The sequence below is a fragment of the Erinaceus europaeus genome, chromosome 11 (assembly GCF_950295315.1).
Source record: "Erinaceus europaeus chromosome 11, mEriEur2.1, whole genome shotgun sequence".
NCBI lineage: Eukaryota > Metazoa > Chordata > Mammalia > Eulipotyphla > Erinaceidae > Erinaceus > Erinaceus europaeus.
Genome location: NC_080172.1, coordinates 47,515,897 through 47,525,965, shown reverse-complemented (window position 1 = coordinate 47,525,965; position 10,069 = coordinate 47,515,897). Strand labels below are relative to the sequence as shown.

The 10,069-nt window shown below is 45.9% G+C and overlaps 2 protein-coding genes across 2 annotated transcripts in view; both read left to right on the top strand.

The window, feature by feature from the left end:
* Positions 1–4,965: 4,965 nt before the first annotated feature.
* JTB (jumping translocation breakpoint) lies at positions 4,966–9,920 on the top strand. The gene is made up of 5 exons (XM_007525371.3): positions 4,966–5,061; positions 5,226–5,263; positions 5,485–5,567; positions 6,976–7,055; positions 9,636–9,920. Exons 1-5 carry the CDS (start codon positions 4,979–4,981, stop codon positions 9,790–9,792), a joined length of 441 nt encoding a protein of 146 aa, XP_007525433.1. The 5' UTR covers positions 4,966–4,978; the 3' UTR covers positions 9,793–9,920.
* SLC39A1 (solute carrier family 39 member 1) overlaps positions 6,992–10,069 on the top strand; it is a 31,884-nt gene continuing 28,806 nt past the window's right edge. Inside the window, exon 1 of the mRNA XM_060201529.1 lies at positions 6,992–7,055. Within this exon, the coding sequence (XP_060057512.1) occupies positions 7,007–7,055 (49 nt within the window). The 5' untranslated portion in view covers positions 6,992–7,006. The remainder of the gene's footprint in view (positions 7,056–10,069) is intronic.

The window sequence follows — 10,069 nt, the reverse complement described above, 5'->3', positions numbered from 1 at the left end:
TTGGCAGGTCTGGTCGAGTGTGGATGTGGGAAATGAACTTAGATGATGCCGCATCCCGACGAATATCTGGTGGGGCGATGTTGCTAAGAACTGGCAGCCAGGAGTCGGGCTGTAGCGCAGCGGGTTAAGCGCAGGTGGCGCAAAGCACAAGGACCGGCATAAAGATCCCGGTTCGAACCCCAGCTCCCCACCTGCAGGGGAGTCGCTTCACAGGCGGTGAAGCAGGTCTGCAGGTGTCTATCTTTCTCTCCTCCTCTCTGTCTTCCCCTCCTCTCTCCATTTCTCTCTGTCCTATCCAACAATGACAACAACAATAATAACTACAACAATAAAACAACAAGGGCAACAAAAGGAAATAAATAAAATAAAAATAAAAAATAAAAATAAAAAAAAAGAACTGGCAGCCATGGAACCGGAGTGGAAGGGATGGTTCTGGGGTGATGTTATCATAGCCAGCAGTTGTTCCCAGTTTAACCCTCTTCAAAGCGTCTTCCAGTTCAGACAGTGTAAAGGGAGAGAGTTTTGGAGATGGAAAAGATAAACGGAAGTGGGATGACCACTCATGGGAAATTTCTCTTTTCCAGACTGGGTCAATCTTAGCACGTCCAACTGGTTAAGTTCTATGATCACTTCCTTTATCTCTTGGACCTCAGCCTCTAGGTCCTTAAGCCTTTTGAGAGGTTGCCCTATATATCCCTTAAAAGCTGCTATGATGATCAACAGGATATAAGGTGCAGCCCCAAAAAAAATGTCCCAGATATATAAAAATTGTATACTGGAAAAAGAATGCAGAATTTGGAAAAGATTTTCCATGGTGGAGAGATCTCAGGAAAACAATAAGAAAGAAAAAAATCACAGTGCCTTAACACAATATTGCAGATACCCAAAAGGTGTGTACTTATCTAGGATGTCTTCTTGTAAATCTGCTGCTTATGTGTCCCTGTTCCGGGCGCCAAATGCCAGGATAGCCTGAGGGTACTTCTTTTTTTTTTTTTTCCTCCAGGGTTATAGCTGGGCTCGGTGCCTGCACCATGAATCCACCGCTCCTGGAGGCCATTTTCCCCCCTTTTTGTTGCCCTAGCTATTGCAGCCTTGTTGCGGTTATTATTGCCATTGTTGATGTTGCTTTGTTGTTGGATAGGACAGAGAGAAATGGAGAGAGGAGGAGAAGACAGAGAGAGAGGGGAGAGAAAGATAGACACCTGCAGACCTGCTTCACCGCCTGTGAAGCGACTCCCCTGCAGGTGGGGAGCCGAGGGCTCCAACCGGGATCCTTACGCCGGTCCCTGCGCTTTACGCCACGTGCGCTTAACCCACTGCGCCACCGCCCGACTCCCACTGAGGGTACTTCTTCCCGAGCTAGTGCTCTCTGGGTTGGAGAGAACTCAACTGGAGCCAATCTAGGCTGCTGCGTGGGAGAGGGATCAGGAACTCGTGCCGCACTAACTTCGCAGGAGACACACTCTGGAACTCTCGGAGCCGGAAAGCAATTTCCAAGTGTCTTTAATCAGAAGAGCAGCTGTTTTTATACTCTCCAAGTAGGGTGGAAACAGGATGTGATATAGAGAGGGTGGAGCGAAAAGTGACTGGTGGAAGATCAGGGTGTGACAAGGAGAGGATCAGGGTGTGACAAGGAGAGGGGGTGGAGCAGGTGAGAATTCTACAACTAAACCACCAATGCCCTGGAGGGAGTGTGGTGCTTTATGTAAATGTAAAAGTGATTTATGTAAATAGACCAAAGCTTTGAATAGGATTAAATCTATCCCTATATAGGCATATGGTTAAGCAGAAGCCAGGGGGAGCTGGCATACTATCCAACAATAGTAGTAGTAGTAGTAATAATAATAATATTACAGGGCAGGGGTAGATAGCATAATGGTTATGCAAACAGACTCTCATGCTTGAGGCTCCAAAGCCCCAGGTTCAATCACCCACTCCACCAAAAGCCAGAGCTGAACAGTGCTCTGGTAAAAAAAATAAAAGAAGGGCCTGGTGGTAACACACCAAGTTGTAGAATGCACATGTTCACACATGTTGAGGAGGAAATTTTTTTTTAAGTTTTTCTTTTTTAATATTTATTTATTTATTTATTTTCCCCTTTTTGTTGCCCTTGTTGCTTAACATTGTTGTCGTTATTGAAGTTGTTGTTGGATAGGACAGAGAGAACTGGAGAGAGGAGGGGAAGACAGAGAGGGGGAAAGAAAGACAGACACCTGCAGACCTGCTTTACCAATTGTGAAGTGACTCCCCTGCAGGGACCCAGAGTCTCGAACCGGGATCCTTATGCTGGTCTTTGTGCTTTGAGCCACCTGTGCTTAACCTGCTGCACCACCGCCCGATTCCTGAGGAGGAAATTTTATGAGTGGTGAATGTTATTAGTCTCCTTTTTGTCTCTATCAGAAATAATAACAATACTATAATGAAGACATTTATTATTGCCACCAGGATTACCACTGGTGCTTGATGCTGGCATTACAAATCCACCACTCCCTGAGGCATTTTTCCCTTTTTATCTCTATTTTATTTTATTTAAAAATATTTTTAATATTTATTTTCCCTTTTGTTGCCCCCCTTTTTTATTGTTGTAGTTATTATTGTTGTTATTGGTTTCGTTGTTGGATAGGACAGAGAGAAATGGAGAGAGGACGGGAAGACAGGGAGAGAGAAAGATAGACACCTGCAGACCTGCTTCATCACTTGTGAAGCGACTCCCCTGCTGGTGGGTAGCCGAGGGCTCCAATGGGATCCTTACTCAGGTCCTTGAGCTTTGTGCCACATGTGCTTAACCCACTGCACTTACCACCCGACTCTCTTTTCTCTATTTTATTTGATAGGACAGAGAAAATTTGAGAAGGTAGGGAAGATAAACAATGTCAAGAAAGATGGATACCTGCAGACCTGCTTCCCTCCTCAAGCTACCCGCCTTCAGGTGGGAAGCAGGAGCTCAGAATCTGGGTCATGCATGGTAATGTTTGCCCTCTACCGGGTTCGTCACTGCTTATCCCCCAATAAAGACTGTATACACATACTTAAAAAAATCGAATATATGTATATTTAGACCTTCCCCACACCCATGAACCTTTCCAATCTAAAAAAAAAAAAAAATGGAGAGGGGCGGGGGGGGGGGCACAGCTGGTTGAGCGCACATGTTACATGTTACAATGTGCTAGCACTGGGGTTCAAGCCCCCGTCCCCACCTGCAGGGGGAAAGTTTCACTAGTGGTGAAGGTGTCTCTGTCTCTCCCTCTCTATTTCCCCTTTGTCTCAATTTCTGGCTGTGTCCAATAGTAAATAAAGATAACAAAATCAAATTTTTAAAAAATCGGATCTTTTTTAGCTATAAGTTGAGAAAAACAAACCACAAAGCCAAAGTTTCCTTCAATGCAGTGGGAGCCAGGCTCAAACCTGAGTCATATACATGGCAAAGCAGCGCACTAAGTGAACTATCTTGCCTTTTTTTTTTTTTAATTTTTTTTAATATTTATTTATTCCCTTTTGTTGCCCTTGTTGTTTTATTGTTGTAGTTATTATTGTTGTTGTCGTTGTTGGATAGAACAGAGAGAAATGGAGAGAGGAGGGGAAGACAGAGAGGGGAGAGAAAGATAGACACCTGCAGACCTGCTTCACCGCCTGTGAAGCGACTCCCCTGCAGGTGGGGAGCCGGGGTTCGAACCGGGATCCTTATGCCGGTCCTTGTGCTTAAGCAGGTTAAGCGCCACCTGCGCTTAACCCGCTGCGCTACAGCCCGACTCCCCTATCTTGCCTTTTTAAATTTATTTTTTTAATGTGTGTGGGACCGACAGCGGGACAGAGAGATACAGAGAAAGCCCAGAGCACTGTAGCTGTAGCTTATGATGGAGCTGGAGATTGATTCTGGGAGCTCAGAGCCTCAGGCATGAAAGTCTTCGGTATAGCAATTATGTAGTCTCCCCAGCTGGTAAACTATCTGGCTAGCCCTAGTATTTCCATCTTTTAACAGGACACTGCGAACTACTAAGGACCTAAAAAACCTAGACTAAAATTCCTTGGGCTCTCCTTTGTGTGGGCGCAAGGGCCAGCTGGGAAGGCTTAACGAGGTACACAAAAAGCCCGTTGTGGCAAGGGACGTAGTAACTCAGCAGTTAGCATTAGAGGTGAAATCACGCCTCAGTGCAGAGCCCTTCGGCTGGGCTGCCCCGGGGCAGGGGAAGCCTCAGGCTCGCCGTGAGCCGCGGGAATACCAGTGCCAACGCGGAGGAAGGGCAAAGTGCAGTTTCCCCGAGAGAGGCGGATGGAGAACTGGGAGAAGGGCTGAAGCTTAATGCTGGACTCCAGTACTTCAAGGAGGCAGCGACGTCCTGGGAGGGCAACAAGTTGTTCCATTCTCCGTCTCGCTGCTTAACACAGTCAGAGCGGGCAAACAGGCGACAGTCAACACAGAAATCATTCAGCGAGAAATCTAACGAACCCTGAGGAAGCCATTTCCTCTATTATAGCAAAAGACTACCAGCACCACAATGCAAGTGGGCACAGAACCAATAGGCCGCAGCTTGTGGCGCTGACACAATGAGCCCCAGTTCCCGGTAGGCTGCAGGCGAGGCGCGCTCACCTCGGAAGACTTCAAGACCCAGGAGGCAGCGCGCGCTGCCTCTGTCCACTAGAGGCGGGCGACGCCCAGAATCCTCCACGAGAAAGATGGCCGCGCCGGGAGCGGAAGCGCAGGTCAGGGATCTGCGCCCTCCGCCCACTGAGGCTTCTTCCCGAGCTCTTAGGGTTCCAACCAGGGAACGCACGGCCCTGCCCGACAAATGCCTTTTGGCTTATTTCGCCGTGCCCTTGGGGACGACCCCGTAGGGTCTTTGCCTTGATAGACAATCTCAGCCTTCCGCCCTTATTAGAATCTCCTGGAGTGCTGCACAGTCAGCGCCACCTTTGCGCCCGGACTGACTCGAGACCTCACAGGTGCCTCTGTCCCGACAGGTGCGACCCTGAGCGCTCCATGCCTGCGGGCGCGGGGAGGCGTGGCCTCCCTCCGGGCCGCCACCTCTGCTGGCTGCTCTGCGCTGTCACCTTAAGGCTCTGGTAAGGAGGGAGTGTGCGCATGGGGAAAGGACAGACCGGGCGGTCGGGCTGTCCCCCCCGGGTGTGGGGGACTGTGTCTCTGGACCGCGGAGGTGGGAGAGGTTTTTTTTTTTTTTTTTTTTCTGACTTCTGCCTTTTGTTTCTTTTTCCCCCACCCCTTGCAGTCTAGCTGAGGCTCCTCTGCGGGAGGAGAAGCTGTCAGGTGGGTGATGGTCTGGGAACCGGTTGCCTCTATACTTCTGTTTGATCCTCCCTTGTACCTAAAGCACAGGTGGAAAGGGCGGCCCCGTGAGGAGTGAAAGCGTTCTGTTGTGCTGCGATGTTAGCTGACAGAGCCTTTGGGGAACATTTTTTTGTTTGCTTTTGTTTGTTTATTTGTTTGTTTTAATGATTTCTGGAGGTGGTATTTCTCTCTCCTTGTAGTGAGCACCTCAGATTCACCATGCTGGTTGATGGAAGAGTTTGTGGTAGCGGAAGAATGCTCTCCGTGTTCTAGTTTCCAGACTGTGAGTATCTTTTCCCATTTTCCCTTTTTCACACCGTTAATAGTCCCAGTCTTCCTAAATGTGCCTGCACACTTCCTTCCTTCCTTCCCTCCCTCCTTACTCACTCAACCAGAGCACTGCTCAACTTTAGCTTATGGTGGTTCTGGGGGTTGAACTTGTGACCTCAGAGGCTTAGGCATGAACGTGTTTTTTTTTTTTTTTTTTTTTTGCTTAACCATTATGCTATCTCCCCCAGCCCACTTGTGCATTTTGCTTTTGGTTTTTTTTCTGTTTCAGTATACATCTGAATGTGAATTTGTCTTACCCCAAGATTTGCCCTTTTCCCCCCAAATAAATGATAAAATTTAGCAAATCATGTAACCACCCCCTCCACCATTTACATTAAGATTCTTCCTTCCCCTCCCCCCAATTACAGTAACACTTTATTGAAAAAATGTTGGATTGTAGGATTTATATTGTCAAAAGGGTACCTCTCCACATTTCCCCAAGACAGGTATCAGTATATATATGTATATGTATATGTATATGTATATGTATATGTATATGTATATGTATATATGTATATATATGGATTTTTAAATATTTATTTATCCTGTTCTGTTTCCCTTATTGTTTTATTGTTGTAGCTATTATTGTTGTCATCATTGTTGGATAGGACCAAGAGAAATGGAGAGAGGAGGGGAAAACAGACGGGAGAGAAAGAGGCACCTGCAGACCTGCTTCACTGCTTGTGAAGCGACTCCCCTGCAGGTGGGGAGCTGGGGGCTCAAACCAGGATCCTTTTTCTTGTCCTAGCACTTTGTGCCACCTGCACTTAATCCGCTGCTCTACCGCCCAACTCCCCAGTATCAGTATATTTTACCTTCAACCAAACCATCTTATTCCACCGTAAGGACTTAAATCCAGGACCCTTGCTTAGTTCTTTTTTTTTTTTTTTTTTTTTAGATTTTTATTTATTTATTAATGAGAAAGATAGGAAGAGAGAAAGAACCAGGCATCACTCTGGTACATGTGCTGTGCTGCCCGGGATTGAACTCAAGACCTCATGCTTGAAAGTGCAATGCTGTGGTCCAGGAGGTGGCGCAGTGGTAAAGCTTTAGACTCTCAAGCATGAGGTCCTGAGTTCGATCCCTGGCAGCACATATGCCAGAGTGATGTCTGGTTCTTTCTCTCTCCTCCTATCTTTCTCAGAAATAAATAAAATCGTAAAAAAAAAGAAAAAGAAAAGAAAAGAAAGTGCAATGCTTTATCCACTGCGCCACCTCCCTGACCATCCCCCTCACTTAGTTCTTTGTTGCCTGCCAGCCCTGAGCCATCAACCACTTGGATATCCATCCCTGTGAGTGGCAGCCTTTCTTCTTCTTGCTACTCCTTTCTAACATATGCTTTGATCTTCTTCTCCTGCCAGAAAACCACCCCTGAGTGTGGTTCCACAGGCTATGTGGAGAAAATCACATGCAGCTCATCTAAGAAGAATGAATTCAAGAGGCAAGTATTACTTCCGTTCTTGAAACCTCCTAGGTCACTTCCTTTCTTCCTAGTAGTTTAAGTAGATAGCCTCACCTTTTCTTCATCTATTCTTCTTCTCCTCTTCTTTCTCCTTCTCCCCCTCCTCCTCCTTTTTCTTCTTCTTTTATTTATTTATTTTCATTTTTGTTGCCCTTGTTGTTTTTATCATTGTTGTGGTTATTATTGTTGTTGCTGTTGATGTCTTTGTTGCCCGATAGGACAGAGAGAAATAGAGAGAGGAGGGGAAGACAGGAGGAGAGAAAGATAGACACCTGCAGACCTGTTTCACCGCTTGTGAAGTGAGCCCCCTGCAGGTGGAAAGCCAGGGGTTCAAACCAAGACCCTTATGCCAGCCCTTGAGTTTTGCGCCATGTGCGCTTAACCTGCTGCACTACAGCCCAACCCCCTCCTTTTTTTTTCTAGCAGAGCTTTGGTTTATGGTGGAACAGTGGATTGAACCTGGGACTTCAGAGCCTCTGCCATGAGAGTCTTTTTGTATAACCATTATTCTTTTCTTAATCTAGAAGTAGCATGGCATATTGAAACAAGTACAGGATTTGTAACCAAAAAGGTCTTTTGCTTTGTTTTGACCAAAGCACTGCTCAGCTCTGGTTTATGGTGGTGGTGGATTGAATTTGGGACTTTGAAGCCTCAGGCATGAGAGTCTCTTTGCATAACCAACCCCAACAACAAAAAAAAAAAGCTTTTTAAAATATATTTTTATTATCTTTATTTATTGAATAGAGATAGCCAGAAATTGAGAGGGAAGGAAGGGGATAACAGAGAGAGACAGAAACAAAGATACATCTGTAACACTGCTTCACCACTTGCAAAGCTTTCCCTCTGTTGGTGGGAACCAGAGTCCTTGCATATTGTAACGTGCACTCAACCAGGTGCACCACCACCCAGCCCCACACACACAAAATTTTTTTTTTGCCTCCAGGGTTATCACTAGGGATTGGTGCCTACCACAATCCACTGCTCCTCCAGTCATCTTCTTTCCATTGATGTTGTTGTTGCTGTTACTGTTGTTGTTGTATGATAGGACAGAGAGAAATTGAAAGAGGATGGAAAGACAGAGGGAGAGAGAAAGATAGGCACCTGCAGACCTGCTTCACCACTTGTGAAGCAACCCTCCTGCAGGTGCAGAGCCAGGGGATTGAACCAGGATTCCCACACTGGTCCTTGCATTTACACTATATCCACTTAACTCAGTGCACCACCACCAGCCCCCCAAAAACTCTTTTTTTTTCTTACCAGAGCACAGATCAGCTCTGGGGCTTGTCTTGGTGTGGGGGATTGAATCTGGGACTTTGAAGCCTCAGGCATGAGAGTCTCTTTGCATGACCATTGTACTATTTACCCCTGCCCCTCATAAAACTTTTTTTTTTAATGATTTACTCATTAACACTAAAGAGAGAACCAGAGCATCACTTTTTTTTTTTTAATTTTTTATTTAAGAAAGGATTAGTGAACAAAAGCATAAGGTAGGAGGGGTACAACTCCACACAATTCCCAACACCCAATCCCCATAACCCACCCCCTCCCATGGTAGCCTTCCCATTCTCTATCCCTCTGGGAGCATGGACCCAGGGTCGTTGAGGGTTGCAGAAGGTAGAAGGTCTGGCTTCTGTAATTGCTTCCCCGCTGAACATGGGCGTTGACTGGTCGGTCCATACCCCCAGTCTGCCTCTCTCTTTCCCTAGTAGGGTGTGACTCTGGGGAAGCTGAAGAGCATCACTTTTGATTGAATTCAGGACCTTGTCCTTGAAAGTCCAAGTCCTTACCCACTCTGCCACCCTCTGCCCCCACCTTTTAAAATTATTTTTATTTACTAATAAGAGAAAGAATCAGAGCATCATTCTGGCATAGGTGATGCCCAGGGATTGAACTTGGGATGTCATGCTGATGTTTCCAGCACTTTATTCACTGTGCCACCTCCTGGGTTCTGAACATTTCTTGAACCCATTTCCATATTCTACTCCCATAGACTATACTATTAACTATCTTTTCCTTTCTTTTCTATTCTCTTGCCTTCTCTTTCTCTCCTTTTCTTCCTTTTAGATAGAGAAAGTAAGAGACCAAGCTTCCTTCAGTGCATTGGGGGTCGGGTTGGAACCTGGGTCGAATACATGGCAAAGCAGCACACTATCCAAGTGAGCTATTTTGCCAACCCCTAACCATACATATATATATTTTTAAAAAAAGCTTTACTAGCTCATGAGAGAATGAAAAAGAACCAAAGCATCACTCTGACACATGTGATGCTTTGAGCTCACAATCTCATGCTTGACAGTCCAATACTCTGGCCACTGTACCACCTCTGGGACCAAAAACCAAGTTGTGTGTTTTTGTTTTTTAGCAGTAAGATTGATTAGTACCAGATATCTTGTCAGAGAATACATGATACATATCTAGTATGATATATGCATTATGAACACATTCGAAGATTGGCTTTGATCTTGTCTTTTCCCCTCTAGTAGGAGGCTGAGGTAGAAGGGACGTTAGAGGAAGAGGCTGTATAATCCCTGGGAATAACTTGTTTATTTCTGCTCTCAGCTGCCGATCAGCTCTGATGGAACAACACTTATTCTGGAAATTTGAAGGGGTTGTTGTGGGTGTGGCCTTGGTCTTCGCTTGCCTAGTCATCATTCGTCAACGACAGCTGGATAGAAAGGCTCTGGAGAAGGTCCGGAAGCAAATTGAGTCCATATAGCTACCTTTTATATGGGTCTTAGAGACCCCCCACCTCAGAGAAAGTGGAATGAACTGACTTGTGCCCCTGGTTCTTTAGATCCTCATGGTGGCACTCCCTTTCTTTGACTAGATCATTAATGAGCGGAATAAAAAGAAAAAAAAAATTTCCTTTCCCAACTGTAATTTGATTTGGGGCCAGAAGTCACAGGGTGGATGGGCGGAGATGGGGCAGAGAGGAAAAAGAGGTGACAGCTTTAAACCCCACTTTACCACGTACCTTTTTCCATTATCTATTA